This window comes from Pipistrellus hanaki (assembly GCF_964339955.1).
Source record: "Pipistrellus hanaki genome assembly, chromosome: 2".
Taxonomy (NCBI): Eukaryota; Metazoa; Chordata; class Mammalia; order Chiroptera; family Vespertilionidae; genus Pipistrellus; species Pipistrellus hanaki.
Window position 1 is genome coordinate 133,971,738 of NC_140504.1, and position 15,880 is coordinate 133,987,617.

Sequence of the window (15,880 nt, forward strand, 5' to 3'; positions counted from 1 at the left end):
TCATCAGAGATAGAAAATTTCATAGATTCAAGTTAATCTCATTAGTACTTCAGTTTACCTAAGGAGCTTTTACTGGGCATCTCATTTAGGATCTCTTGGTCACTTCCCAGAGCAGTTTAATTCAGGGCTTCCCTATATCATAAGGTGGGTCTTTCAGTATGGTAGGAGAGTAATAGTCACCTAATCTAATAGTAGTATTGAATTTGTAACTATCGATATTAACATAGTGACTAACCACAGAGATTTTATACTCCTTTCCCAAGTGACATGCTGAGAAAACACAACAAAACAGGTGGTAGGCTATTCTTTTCCATGAATCTTTAAAATGTAAACGATGTTTTTCCATGAATCTTTAAAATGTAAACGATGTTTTTCCATGAATCTTTAAAATGTAAATGATGTTATGCTTCATTTGGAGTTCTAATCACAGGTGAGTAAATTTATTGCCATGTTGAACAACCTTTTTAATTCTATTGGTTTGTAACACTGATTAGTAGAGTTAAACAAAGTAGAGTTAGACTTTCTGTGTTCTCAAAATTAATAGTTAGCCTTATGCAATTCCTGTGGGATGTAAAATAGTGCAGCTGCTTTGTAAAAGATTGACATTTTTTTTAAAGATTAAATGTGGAATTGCCATTTGATTCGGCAGTTCTGCTCTTTGATATATACTCAAGAGACTTAAAATCATAGGTCCACACAAAAACTTTTACACAGTTACAGCAGCCTTGTACATAATGGCCAGAAGTGGTAGCAACACAGAGTCTGTCAACTGATGAATGTATAAATAAAACATGGTATATCCATATAACAGATGTTATTTGGCAAAAAAAAAAGAAGAATGAATCTTAAAACATGACAAGTGAAGGAAGCTAATTATAAAAGCCACCTATTGTATGATTCCATTTATATGAAAATGTCCTGAATAGCTAATCCATAGAGACTGAAGGAGTAAGGGGTGCCCTGGGGGTAGGGTTGGGGGGGGGGGGCGGAGTGTGGAGTGATTGGTAATGGTTATAGGTTTCTTTTGGGGGTAATTAAAATGTTTGAAATTAGGTCAAGATGCTGGTTGTACAGCCCTGTGAATATCTTAAAAACCACTGACTAGTGTATAGTAAGAGTAAGTTTTATGGTTTGTGAATTATACTATATAACAAAAGGCTAATCTGCAAGTTGACTGAACAACCAGTTTCTGTGACACACACTGACCACCAGGGGTAGATGCTCAATGCAGGAGCTGCTCCCTGGTGGTCAGTGCACTTCCACAGGGGGAGCGCCACTTAGCCAGAATCCCTGAGCCCTGCTCACAGCTGGTGAGTGCAGGCGCAGTGGCAGGGGCCTCTGCCACCTCCACTGCAGTCAGACATCCCCTGAGAGCTCCTGGAATGTGAGAGGCATAGGCCGGGCTGAGGGGACCCCTCCACCCCACCCCTTTCCCCGAGTGCTCGGGCACCAGGCCTAATAGTATATCAATAAAATTAAGTATAATTATATATGGGACAAAATAGCTCTTATATGCTTTATTTTGTTTTATTCTTTACATTTAAAAATATCAAGTTAATTTTTTTCTTGCTTTAGAGAAACAACTCCTTTCCTGATGAGAATAACATTGCACGGCTTCAGGAAGAACTCATTGCTGTGAAACTGAGAGAAGCAGAAGCTATTATGGGTTTGAAAGAACTTAGACAACAAGTCAGAGATTTAGAGGAGCACTGGCAGGTATATCAGTATGTTTTGTGTGCTTTCTTAAAAGAGGGTAAAACCTGAGTATACTATTTGTATGAATTTGAAATAGTTGATGACCAACACTGGGATATGACTTTAAAGTATGAAAGACCCTGTATAATGTACACAATTGAGAGAATTTATAAATTGCAAGTACTTTTACTGTTTCTTCCTTTTGAACTCTTATAATTAAAGGAGATAAAATAGAGATCATCTTATTTTTGCTGTTACATTGTTGTAATTTATGTATTTTTTTTCTAAAAACCTATAAAGAAATAATCCTTTATATAGTACATATTTCTTCTGTTGATATTAAATCCATTTTTCAGTATGAGATAATATAAGGCTGACACCAATATAAATTTGTAACTTTTTTTTTTTTAATCCTCACATGAGCATATTTTTTCCATTGATATTTAGAAGTATAAGTAGTCTGGGGGACACACACAGAGAGAAAAATCAATGTGAGAAAGACATATCAATTGGTTGCTTGGTTGCTTCTTGCATGCACTCCAACAGGGGCCTGGGACTGAACCTGCAACCCAGGTACGTGCCCTTGACCAGGAATTGAATCTGCAACCCTTTGATGCACAGGCCAACACTTTAACTACAGAGCGATGCCAGTCAGCGCTGTAATTTGAAAATTGATATCTCACAAAATAGATCAGACATTTAGCTAGTTACATGCCAACAAATGTATTCACATATGAGGGAAACTGTTGACAACGAACAAAAATACAGATGCTATAAGAAAGGGAGAGCAGGAAGAAAACAAAAATTACACAGCATTTCAGATTAGTGATCTTGGTTTGAATTTGGGATAAGTGATGCATCTAGCAAAGACTGAAATTAATCCTTGACATTGCTGTTTGATATTTGGAGGGAGTCTCCCCCCCAAATATCAAACAGCAATAAACTGGAAATTAAAAATAAATACCCTGTACCTTTGCCATGGGTATTTTTAGGACACTTCTTGCTAATATTGCTTCCTTAATTCATGAATAGCCCCACTTTTTCCTTTTCTTGGGATTTCATTAAAAATAATGTGACAATCTCATTAAGAATTAGGGTAAAAATTGTATTGTTTATAATAATTCACAGTATTAAAAATTGAACTATATCTGAGTTATCCCAAATCTTCTACTTACTCGCAGTGAGATCTACAGTGTGACCTTTCTGAAGTTATTTAATCACAAATTCCATTTTTTTCATACCTGTATAATAAAGATAATAGTGCCTAACTTTTTAGATGTTTTGGGGATTAAACAAAATAATGTGTATAAAGTGCTTAACATACTACTGGATCTAAAATAATTGCTCAGTAAAGTTAGCTCTTATTTTGATACTGGGAATATTTGTTGCAGTATAATTTTTTTGGGTTTTAGCGCCACTTAGCTCGTACTTCTGGGAGATGGAAAGACCCACCTAAGAAAAATGCTGTGAATGAATTACAAGATGAATTGATGACCATTCGACTTAGAGAAGCAGAAACACAGGCAGAAATAAGAGAAATAAAACAAAGGATGATGGAAATGGAAACACAGGTAAGATGAAAAGCCCAATATCTTTAAAAAATATTATTAGCAGCCCTAACTGGTTTGGCTCAGTGGATAGAGCGTCAGCCTGCGGGCTGAAAGGTCCCGGGTTCGATTCTGGTCAAGGGCATATACCTTGGTTGCGGGCATATCCCCAGTAGGAGGTGTGCAGGAGGCAGCTGATGGATGTTTCTGTCTCATCGATGTTTCTAACTCTCCCTTTCCCTTCCTCTCTAAAAAAAAAAAAAATCAATAAAATATATTTTAAAAAAATATCATTAGCAGATCAAAAATTTATGCACAGATTTATGCCTAGAACAGAGCTAAAAGGTAGACATGTGAAACTATGTGGACTACAATTTGTAGCCCAAATAAAAAGGGCTAAAATTATGGTCTTTGCTATCAGAGACTTAATGTCTTTGACCCATTCAACCAAACTTAAGCAAGTTATAATACTCCATTTGACTTTGTTAGCTTGTTACATAACTTGAGGGAATATTCATGTAGAGCAAAATTTCTCAATCTCAACACTATTCACATTTTTGGACCAGATAAAGTCTTTTTTTTTTTTTTTAATATATTTTATTGATTTTTTTTTTTTTTTGCCTCCCTCCCTCCCTCCCTTACATACCCTCTCTCCCCAGAGTTTTATGTCCGTTGGTTGTACTTATATGCATGTATACAAGTCCTTCGGTTGATCTATTTAGATGAAGTCCTTATTGTGGGGACTGGCCTGTGTATTTTAGGATATTTAGTAGCATCCCTGGTCTCTACCCACTAGATGTCAGTAGCACCTCCCCAGCCCCCACATAGTAATGATAAAAAATATCTCTACACATTGCCAAATGTCCTTGGCAAAATTCCCTGGTTGAGAACCACTGGTATAGAATATAAAGTGAAAAATGATTTCTAAAGTTGTGTAATGTGATTCTGAATGAGTCAGTTCAAAATTATACTTCTTTCTTTTCAAATCCCCCTTTCTCTAATAAACTATTTTAAATATATTTAAGATATGAAAGGTCCTTTTTATGATATCCATTTGTATTATAAAGGTACATGTAGTTTTTATGTGATGCATTTGTGTGGGCCATATTCTCTGTTCTCTATAATGTTATTTGGTTTTTAAAATACTTACTCAGTCAGTAGGGGGCATAGCTAACTCAGGTATCAGTCTGTATACTTATGTGCATAAAACAGTCATTCCAGCTTAAACATAACATGAATATGTAAATCCTTTAAAATAATAAATATATTTTATTTTACATTGTTCAAAGTTATTTTCTTGTATTTTTCATTGTTGTAGTTAAAAATAACTGTAAGATGAAAAGTAGAAATCTAGTTTTTATAATCAAATGTTATCTCAGTATAGATATTAAAGATGCAAACATAGTTTTTAAGCCATGTTCAGGATTTATTTCAGAGTGTGTATAAGTGAATGAGTCAAATTCAACAAACGTGGTTTCGAGAACTTATGATAATAAAGTACTGTTCAACCTTCCAAGAACGTATACTTGGGGAATCAGGCATTCACAAACTATATTTAATATAATTTATTTTCTGAGATGATGGATATTAATTAAGTATTATGGTAATCACTTCATAATTAAGTCAGGTCATTATGCTGTACACTTTAGATTTATACAGTGTTATATGTCAGTTATATCTTAATATAACTGTAAAAATATATAATCAGAAATATGGTAATTAGAGAGTTAGATAGAAATTGCTATGGAGAATGGAGGGAAGAATTAGTTCCAACTAGGTGGTTTGGTGGAAGGTTCCCTAAGGATTTTGTATTTTGAATTGTGCCTGACTAATGAGTGTGATTTTGGATAAATTTTGGTAGAAGAGAAATGGTTTCTAAGTGCCAGTGCTTGAACTGGAGATTATCCATGAAGTTTTCCCATTGCAAAATGTGAAAAATAAAGACAGTGGTTTAATAGTAATGTTATATTAACCATTCAAAGAGTTTTACATTAAACACCTATGGACCCAGCCTCCAGGTTAAGACATATATTATAGTTCCAGTTCCAATATCCACCTACTGTGCATATCTTAGTTATTGAACCACACACCTCTTTGTACCAATTTTGCTGTTACAAAGAGTGCTGCTCTGAACATTCCTGCACATGTTTCCTTGTGTATATCTCTGAGAGTTTCTTTTATAAGGGGGTTTTATTATTTTTCTGTGCCATGAACCCCCCTTTCAGTCTGAAACCCATGACTCTCTCAAAATAATGTTTTTTAATGCATAAAATAAAATATATAGGATTGTAAAGCAAACCAGTTACATTGAGATAGTTATTAAAGTGCTAAAAGGCAAACAAGGTTGTGACAAGAACATTTACATAGAAACGTATACAACACATGACCATTGCTGGATTCAGGTTTTTCATACTTAGGTTTTGTTGTACCTAAGTTAGGTTTTCCTTTTTTGGAGAGACTCTTTCCTGATTTTTGTTCCAAGGTGAATGAGTTGGGTTGTATTTTGTCTTTTTCTGTTCTCAGAAATTTTATATAAGATTGGTTACTCATTATTTTAATATTTGCTGGAATTTCTATCTTTAAACAGTCTTACTTTGTGAGTATAGAAGCTATTGATCCTAGTTGTTGAAGGGTTACAGATCTCATGCTTTCTATGTCTTCTTGAGTCTGGTTTGGTAAGATAAAGCAAAATTCTGTAAGACTTCAAGAAAATGAAGAAGACACAAACACTATTAAGAATAAAAAAGGGACATAAATACAGGGTGGGGCAAAAGTAGGTTTACAAATTTGTATGGAAAATAATACAGTAATTTGTAAATAATAAGAATAAACTCTTGCCAAAACAAGTTTGGCTCAGTGGATAGAGTGTCGGCCTGTGGACTGAAAGGTCACAGGTTCTATTCTGGTCAAGGGCATGTACCTTGGTTGCAGGCACATCCCCAGTAGGGGGTGTGCAGGAGGCAGCTGATAGATGATTCTCTCTCATGGATGTTTCTAACTCTCTATCCCTCTCTCTTTCTCTCTGCAAAAAATCAATAAAATATTTAAAAAAAAAAAAGAATAAACTCTTGTGTTGCATACTCACAACTGTAAACCTCCCTTTGCCCTACCTGGTATAGATTCAGTGAAAATACTTTTTAAAAAGATTCTCTGAACAACTTTAAGTGATAAACTTGAAATTTTCAAATTTTGATGAAATTAGACATCTCTTTTGGGAAATATGAGTTGAAGTGGTTTTTACTTTACTTTGTCTCTGAGTTTCTTGGACCTGTGGCACTATGTCCACCATAAAATTTGGAAAATTCTGGATCATTATTTCTCTAAATATTCTTCTGTTTCATACTGTCTTCTTTTGGGATTCCAGTTTCACATGTGTTAGATTGTTTAAAGACCAGCAACTCTTGGATGCTCTCTTCTTTTTCTCTCCATTATTTTGATATCACCTATCTAATCTTGCATGTTTTTCACCTTTTCCTTAGAGCACTTAGCACATTAATCACAGTTATTTTAAATCCCATCAGATAATTTTAAAATCTGTGTCATATAAGAAGCTGGTTCTCTTGATAACTTTGCCTCTTGGTAATGTTTTGTTTTTCTTACCTTTTCCTAAGCTTTGTAAAATTTTCTGTCGAAAATTGGATACCTTGTTTAGGACAGTAGACTGAGGTAAATAATTTTTATGCCTGGTTATGCACACACCTTTCCTTCTGCTGGGACTTTAATGTAGGGGATTTGAGTTAATATAGTTAGGTGTTGGGCTGGGTTTGAGGTTTGTTGTTTCTGTGGTTAACCCTCATTACACCGCAGACTTCAAATTCCTCTAACAATATCTTATTTTTAGATTGGGGGCTGATTTGCCAAAGCATTCTCTCAGCGTCTCTAGGTCTTCCCTTTACATAGCACCTCAGAGAGTGTCAATCTGCAGCAGTAATCCTGTTACCTGTACAGGAAGTTGGCTGGGCAGAAAACACCTCTGTTCTATTGCTCTGACCAAGTCTCAGCCTTCTGCTGCACTGTCCCTGAACCTGGGGTATTTGGCCTTCTTAAGTACTCCTGCCGGACCTCCAGCTATAGTCCTAGGCTCAAATATAGTCCTGCCCTTTCCTCAGATATACAAATTTCCCTAGTGCCCAAAGGAAATTAGTATTCCAAGCAAATTAAACCTTTTACTCCCTACAGGAGGCAAGCAAGAGTTAGTGGCCCTCCCATATTGGCTGCTATTACCCTTCCTCAGACCTGTACCTTTGACCTCTCTTTCTTAAGATTCTCATCAATCTTTTTGTGTATACCTGTTGTGGCCTATGAAGAGGTTTGTGAACTTTGCTGCCCCACTTGGGCTCCATACTTGGACTCCATCAATCTGATACTTATTCTAGTTGAAATATGATTAATAGCTTCTGACTGCTTCTGCCTTGTCTCTCCTTAGATTTGGGGCTAGTTGGTTGCCCTCTGACCTCATTTCTATGGGTTCAATAAAAGCCGTGAACGTAGAGTTTGACTGGCATTTTTTTCTTTTTTTAATTGAAAGGGTGGACACAATGCTCTTTCTGACTCTAGATTCCTGACAAGAATTCACAAGTCTTTATTATGATACATTTAAAATTATTTTGTAATTTTTTTGTCTTTCTTTTCTCTGCTTTTTCCTTATTTATTGCTTTTTATTGGCTTACTTTTGTTTTTCTCTCCTCTAGTGTGACTTTCATAATTCATTTATATTAGTGTATATTACTTGAAAAATATTGAAAATGCTTACTTGACTAAACAAAGACTAAAGTTAGCAATTATCTCTGTCTTCCTTCTAAACTGTAGTAAGGGCCTTAGACGAATTTCATGTGCTCTTCCATCTTCAGATCATACATTTTACTGTTATTGTATATCTTTTTTTATACATCCAAATTACTAGACGTTATTGTTGTTTTATGGGATCTATGCTTATTTGGATTTGTCTACATATTTTACCAATTTTTTGCTTTCTATTCTTTTACGTTTCTTTCCAGTTTCAATCACGTAATTATACTTTCACTTTCTGAAAATAAATATGTTTTCTCTCACTCTTGTGTAAAAGTTTAGCTGAGTATACTATTGGAGGATGAAATTTATTTTTTTTAAGCACTATGTATTTTTTCTGTTGATATGTCTGCCAAATATTTCATTTTTCCTCTTCACAGACTCAGATTTTACCTTGATTTGCCTCTTTTTTTCTTTAGCATTCTAAGCTTTGTTACATACTCTTTTGGTGAGGATTTTATTTGTCCTATTTGGGACTAGTTGTGTTTCCTAAACTTCATTTGGATTTATATGTAGTTTCTTTCTTTTTTTTTTTTTTTTCAGTTGTAAAAAATTCTCAACTATTATCATCTCTTAGAGCAGCAATTTGCAGCTGGTGTGCTGCAAGAATTTTTAAAACATGCAATACCTGACTATTTAGTCAGGGGCACTGACCTCTTTTCCCTTCGATCAGGGGTGAGAAACCTTTTTTTCTGACAGCAGCCATTTGAATATTTGTAATATCATTTTGCAGGCCATACAAAATTATCAACTTGAAAATTAGCCTGCTAAATGGGAAATATCTGTAATACTATTAACAATAAAACATACATTTTTAAAAAGCCTGCTTTTGGCCATATAATTAACTCACCCCTAAGGACTTAGCAGGGCCAGAGCAAAGGATTTTGCTGGCCTTATATGTTCCGCAGGCCGGATGTTCCCCAACTCTGCCTTAGGTTGTCAAATAAAAAAATGACAACAGCCAACACAACAATAGCCATCCTATATGAATAAATTGAAATTATATCTATTTTTTTTTTGTTAGAGTAGCAAAAATATATCTTTTTAGTGTGCCTGCCAGGAGACAAAAAAGGTTGAAAATTGCTGTCTTAAGCCATCATCTCTCACCTCCTTTATTTCCTATTTTATCCTGCAATCCATACTGGGCAGTTTTTTGTTTGTTTGTTTGTTTGTTTGTTTGTTTTTGTACTTTCTTATTCTCTTTTCTATGTCTTATTTCACTAATTGTTTCTTCAATATATTTAACCTAACCTTTAATTGGATTTTTAATATCAGTGGCTATATTAATTTTAGAAATTGTACTTGGTTATTTTTTTTAATTTGTCAAATTTTATTGACAGTTACTTATGCTTTGGTTTTGCTTTTGCTTCCTATTTATGTCCAATAATTTTGAACATAAATTATTTTATATAAAGTCCCTGTGATTTTATGATAGAGAGTTCTCAGTAATCTTGCTATTTTTTTAATCTACTGATTCTCATTCATAGGCAGTTTTTGGGTTTTATGTGTGTTTTGTCATTCTGGGTAATGGAATTGTAATCAGGGTGCAGGAGGAGTTTTATCTGTGGAAATTCTTTGCAGCTTATCTTGAAGGTATGTTCCTCTGAAGTATAGTTGTTTGTTTTAATGGTAGAAGGCAAGGCAGTAGAAAGAGGTGGTGGAACATTTTGAATACAATACTGAGAGTTTACTACAATTTTGTACACAGACAGTATTTGTTGAAAATGAAAAAGAAGAGAGTAATATAGAGGCATTCCTTAGAAAGGTGGCATTTCTTCTGTGAGACAGAAGGATAAGTAAAAATGAAGGTAAAGAAACCTGGAAGTGGTAAAAAATGTTGGAGTTTAAATCTATTAGATAATCTAGATTTTTTTGTTAAAACTAGAGGCAGGGTTGATTTCAGAATAGATATAATGATAGAAACAATTGAGCATTTATTAAGTATCTTTAATTTCAGGCATTGTGTGAGATTCCTTTCATAAACTTTTCTCATATAGTTCTCACAACACAGCCTTGAAAGGCAAGTAGTAATATCTATGCTTGTGCCAGTGTACTGAAATTTGATGGGATTAGATAACTTGACCATGATTGAAGAACTGTTAAATGAGGAGCCAGATTTTACTTGTCTTTGGTTATGAAAATTCCTGTTGTTGCTTTCAGGCCCCTGAAATATTCGAATATTTTGAGGTTGAATAGAATAATTTGAGGTTGAGAAAATTCAGGCTGATTTTAGTTCTGTGCTATCTCCAGTCAGTTGCTTCAAGTTCTGTGAGTTGTTGTTGTTTTTTTTTTTTTTTAACATGTCCTATAATTATAATACAAGAAGCAGCTAGTGTTTGTTGAGTTCTTACTATATATTATTAAGCTAGTTACAAGTATTATCTCAATTAATTCTGAAGAAAACCAAATGAGAAATAGGTAGTATTTTAAAAAAAATTTTTAAATTTATCTTAGAGAGGAAGGGATAGAAAGAGAGAAAAAGAGAGACAGGAAAATATTGATGTGAGAGAGAAACATCAACCCATTGCCTCCTCAGTGTGCTCCAACTAGGGATTGAACCCACAACCTGGGTATCTGCCCTGACAGGGAATCTAACCTGCGACCTCTCGGTGTATGGGATGATGCTCCAACCAACTAAGCCACAGAGGCTAGGATAGTAGTATTTTTATATACACTTTCAAGTGTGGAAACTGAGACTCAAAAATATTAACTAGTTAGCTTAATCACCAAGTACTAAGCCAGAATTCAAAATAGTCCATGCTCCGTGAAAGTAGATTGTTCTGTGCATTGGAGGAATGTAGGCATGCACATGGAACATTTTGTGACATCAGGTTTACGTCCAGTAAATGGTGTTGGCACCTTCAATTGGTCTGTGCTTTATTTTGAGAATTGGAAAGGAGCTAAATTCATCCTCATCCTGTATCTACCCACTTTGTACTACATTGCCTATTTCAGAAATTAATACCTTCAAGTTTTGTGTGACCATCTTTATAATTTATAGGCATTTATTATATAATGGTAAATTGAGCTATAATGGGAGTTTCTAATTATGGACCTTATGTATTCATTTAGATAATTTGATTTTAAAGCAGTTTTATAAATTTTTAACTTTTTTTAAAGTTTTTAAGTATTTGTTGAATAAAATCAACCTATAAATAATCTACCAACATTTTTTATAATGTTGTATAAGTATGAAATGGGTAGGTAGAAATTTGTGAGTTTTTTCAGGCCTTTTGTCTGTATAATCTGAGTATTTGTATTTTTTTATTATTAGAACCAGATCAATAGTAACCATCTTCGAAGAGCAGAACAAGAGGTGAGCGGTCTGCAGGAGAAGGTGCAGTATCTTTCTGCGCAGAACAAAGGACTGCTTACTCAGTTAAGTGAAGCCAAACGCAAACAAGCAGAGATTGAATGCAAGGTAAGCATATTAAGTATCTGGTTGTTTTTGTCAATATAAAAATTCCTTTTTTGCTTTATCTCATTATTGATTACATCATCTTTAAACCAAATAAAGCCATAAGAAACTAGTTTAATTTTCCAGTTTTTCTGAACTTGGTTTGGTGGTTGCTTTCAGACCAGGACAGGGCATCTTGCTCTGAGGTAGATTTCAGGCAGGAAACCTTGTTTTCAGCCACTTGGTTAAGTGCCAGTGAATGAAATTAATTTTATTAAGGGGTTAAAACTGGTATCTGTCTGCAACATTTCTTTTGACCTGTAGCCCTTTAAAACTAAAGCTTTTAAGGTCTCAACCAAGAAGATGGGTAATTTATAGAGGTTAGGGCTGCTCTGCCTTGATAGGTGCTTTATTAGTGGGCAGTGAATGTATTCACATGTTTTCTGGATAGAGAGCAAAAGAAATGGGTGTGTGCCAATGGGTTGGGAAAACTGTGTCCATTTCTCATTATTTCTTTAATACATTTTTCTATTTTTGTGTGAAGTGTTTGAATTCATAAAGCATGTAAAAGGATTAGAATGCAAGTACGTTTTTTTTCTGAAATAAGTTTATAGTATAGCAGTGGTGAAAGAGAGGACATGGGTGGGAAGTGGGGTGGGAGGAGAGGGTGTGTGTGTGTGTGTGTGTGTGTACGTGTGCGTGTGTGCGTGTGTGCGTGTGTATGTGTGTGAAATAAAGAGATGACTGTGGTCTGAGCATTAGAATGGATTGCTGAGGACGAGTTATGGGATTTAAAAAACAAACTAGATATCCGTCTTTCCATGGTGAGATCGTAGGAATGATGCCCTTTAAAGATTCCAGTCCTATTATTCTATGATAAGAAATAAGACTTTCAATGGCACATATAAAGCTGTAATTCCATCAACTTGTTCTGGTGTCATTAAAAACCAAGAGTGAAGCTTGAGTGGTTTATCAGTGTCACTGAAATCCAGAGATGAAATTACATCCTAATTAATATGCATGGCTGTTACAATTTACCCTGACAGAAATCTGTAGGCAGTACTGAAATTTGTACTAATTTCAGAGGAGTCCCTCTTGAAGGATATGACTAGACTAATTTAGAAATAAAATGATGTGGCATGAGTTTATATCAACTTGATTTGCTATACTAATATTTTATTGAGTGTTTATTATGCTATATTGTCTGTGCTAACTCATTTTTATTAAAGAACTAAATGTAATGTTTTTCATTATTGCTGTAAGTTTTTGTTAAAGCATGTTGATAACACTGTTATTGGATTTAATATTGCTCCTCAAATGCCTTACCACCTTTTAATCAAAGTAAAGTGTTCTTTGGAAATAAATATTTGGGGAGTTTGCTGATTAATATAATTTTCTTTGAATTTGTCTAAGCAATAGGTTCAGATTTGGAATTTTAGAGAATTTAAGAACTCTTTTGAGATTTAAAAAAATTTTAATTGTTCTTTAATACCTCTGTGAAGTATGTATGTTACAGATGCTGACTCTGATATTTCCTCTGCGTTTAAGCTGTTTGTTGATTTATTTAATCTTTTATAATACCTTTGCCTATTCAAGAATGACTAGTGTGTTATTTGTCTCTCTAGCACCTGGTACATTCTGATTAAGTGTATTTTACCTTGTTATGTTGGAACAATTCAGGAACAAACTATCTTTCAAGGAAGCCTGTCCTTCAATTATAAAAATCTGATTCATTTTCATTTAGTTTTATATAATTAGACTTATTATTTGTTGATAAACAATAGTAAATTTAATTTTTTATTTATTTAAAATGTCAGGATGCTATTTTAATATTAATATTAATGTTATTTTTCCTTTGTAACTGAATTTGAATGTTCCCAATTTAAGATGAGATAGTTCAAGTTTGTGATCCCCAATATGAAAATCCCAATCACTATAAAACCCAAAGGTGTTTTTTTTTTTCATAAATTTTACACAAATTCATTTGTAGCCAAGACCGGTTTGGCTCAATGGATAGAGCATTGGCTTGGGGACTGAAGGGTCCCGGGTTCGATTCCAGTCAAGGGCATGTACCTTGGTTGCGGGCATATCCCCAGTAGGGGGTGTGCAAGAGGCAGCTGATTGATGACTCTCATCGATGTTTCTAACTCTCTATCTCTCTCCCTTCCTCTCTGTACAAAATCAATAAAAATATTTAATAAAAAAACAAACAAACAAAAAACATTTGTAAGCAAAATTCATTTGTAAGCAAAACCTGATTTGAATTGAAATATGGTCATTTATAATTTTTGTTTATCCTAGTTGGTATGGGTATTTGTACTTCACTGCCTCATTGTGTTGAGCATTGAGTATACTATTTCATATGGATACCGCCTCAGCTCCTACTGGATAAGACTAACATATGGTTTATACACCGTATTACTTTTGTAAAATCTAAAAAAATCTGAAATTTCATAGCACAATGGTCCCTAAGATTTCAGTAATTGGATTGAGGGATTTTCTACATAAATAAGAATTTGAAGATTATAGGGAGATTTTAAATTCTCTAGTTCTACATATATTGAGAAAACTTATAAAATTGTGTAATAAATAATGTTAAGTAAGGAAAGTCAGTCAAGGTATTTTACTATGTTTATACTACTAATATTATAACACTCCTTGTATCTCATTCTCCTCCTGACCCTACCACATACCTCTTCTTTCATTCCCCCGCCTCCCCCCAGGTTTATTATTATAAGTCCTTTTAGAGTTTCTTTTAGGCAAATACTGTGAAATAAATGTTCATACTTTTTTTTGTCCTCATTCTTTTACATGAAAATTAGCATACTGTATATTCTGCTTTTGCTTTTTTTTTTCTGGTCATGCGTTTTCTATAGTTTTAAATATCAGTTCTTAAAGAGTGTTCTTGTTATTGATGGGCACATGGGTTGTTCCCAGTGTTTTACTACTATAAACAGAGTACCAGGTGTACCAGTTAATCATGTGGATTTTTTCAATAGATGGAGTTACACATATGTTGATATGTATGCAATTTGATATGTATGCTATTTTGTTGTATTGACAGCAAGTTTCAAAACTTCATATGTCAAATTTTCTGAAGGTGTTAACATCATAGGTATTTTTACACTTAAAAATGTCGAATTTTGTGCCAAAAATAAGAGCATTTGTGGGAAGTTTTAATTCATTACTTTATTTTGAAGACAAGTACTGCTGAAAGTGAACATACTCCATCTCAAGATACTTGTGAACGCTGGTTTAAATGCTTTAAAAATGATTGTTTTGATGTGAAAGACAAATAACATCCCAGTCACTTGAAAAAGTTTGAAGACCAACAATTATAAGCATTATTGGATGAAGATGCATGTCAAGCTCAAAAACAACTTGCAGAAAGATTAAACATTGCTCAGCAAATAATTTCCAATCATTTACAAGCAATGGGAAAGATTTTAAAGAAGGAAAATGGGTGCCACACCCACTGAACGAAAAGACAAATGGAAAACTGAAAAGTCATCAGTAAAATGTTGTTTCAGCTGAAACCGGTTTGGCTCAGTGGTAGAGCGTCTGCCTGCGGACTGAAAGGTCCCGAGTTCGATTCCGATCAAGGGCATGTAAGTTGGTTGCGGGCACATCAGCTGCCTCTTGCACACCGCCGGTAGGGGGTGTGCAAGAGGCAGCTGATCAGTGATTCTCTCTCAGCGATGTTTCTAACTCTCTGAGCCAGGGGTCCTCAAACTTTTTAAAGTGGGGGCCAGATCACGGTCCCTCAGAAAGCTGGAGGGCCGGACTATATGAACTACTAATTCCTACTGTAACACCTCGGCTGCGCTCACTGCCCAAAAAACCTGGCGGGCCGGATCAGACTCCTCTGCGGGCCGCATGTGGCCCGCGGGCCGTAGTTTGAAGACCCCTGCGAGTCTATCCCTCTCTCTTCCTATCTGTAAAAAAATCAATAAAATATATTTTTAAAAAATGTTGCTTCAGCAACACAAAAGAAATCTTTTGAATTGAATTGTGACTGGTGATGAAAAGTGGATTTTGAGAATCCCAAATGCACAAAATCATGGGTTGATCCAGGTCAACCATCAACATTGATTGCAAGGCCAAATCGCTTCGGAAAGATGACAGTGCTCTGCATTTGGTGGGATCAGGAAGGTGTGGTGTATTATGAGCTTCTAAAACCAGGTGAAACCATTAATACTGATTGCTGCCGACAACAAATAACCAATTTGAACCACACTTTGATCATGAAACGACCAGAATATGCCAGAAGACATGGCAAAGTAATTTTGCTTCATGATGATGCACCATCACACACTTCAAAATCAGTTAAAGACACGTTAAAAGATCTTGCCTGGGAAGTATTAACCCACCCGCTGTATTCACTAGACCTTGCTCCTTCAGATTACCACTTGTTCCGATCGATGGCACATGCACTTTCTGAGCAGCACTTCAA

The 15,880-nt window shown here is 34.8% G+C and overlaps 1 protein-coding gene across 7 annotated transcripts in view; it reads left to right on the forward strand.

The window, feature by feature from the left end:
* The window catches only part of EVI5 (ecotropic viral integration site 5), a gene marked incomplete at its 5' end in the record, with an annotated part of 180,047 nt that overhangs the window by 96,878 nt on the left and 67,289 nt on the right, over positions 1 to 15,880 (forward strand). For all 7 annotated transcript variants that reach the window (XM_084873411.1, XM_084873412.1, XM_084873413.1 and 4 more), the window contains 3 exons: positions 1,576 to 1,716; positions 3,108 to 3,266; positions 11,305 to 11,451. In XM_084873411.1, the coding sequence (XP_084729537.1) occupies positions 1,576 to 1,716; positions 3,108 to 3,266; positions 11,305 to 11,451 (447 nt within the window). The remainder of the gene's footprint in view (positions 1 to 1,575; positions 1,717 to 3,107; positions 3,267 to 11,304; positions 11,452 to 15,880) is intronic.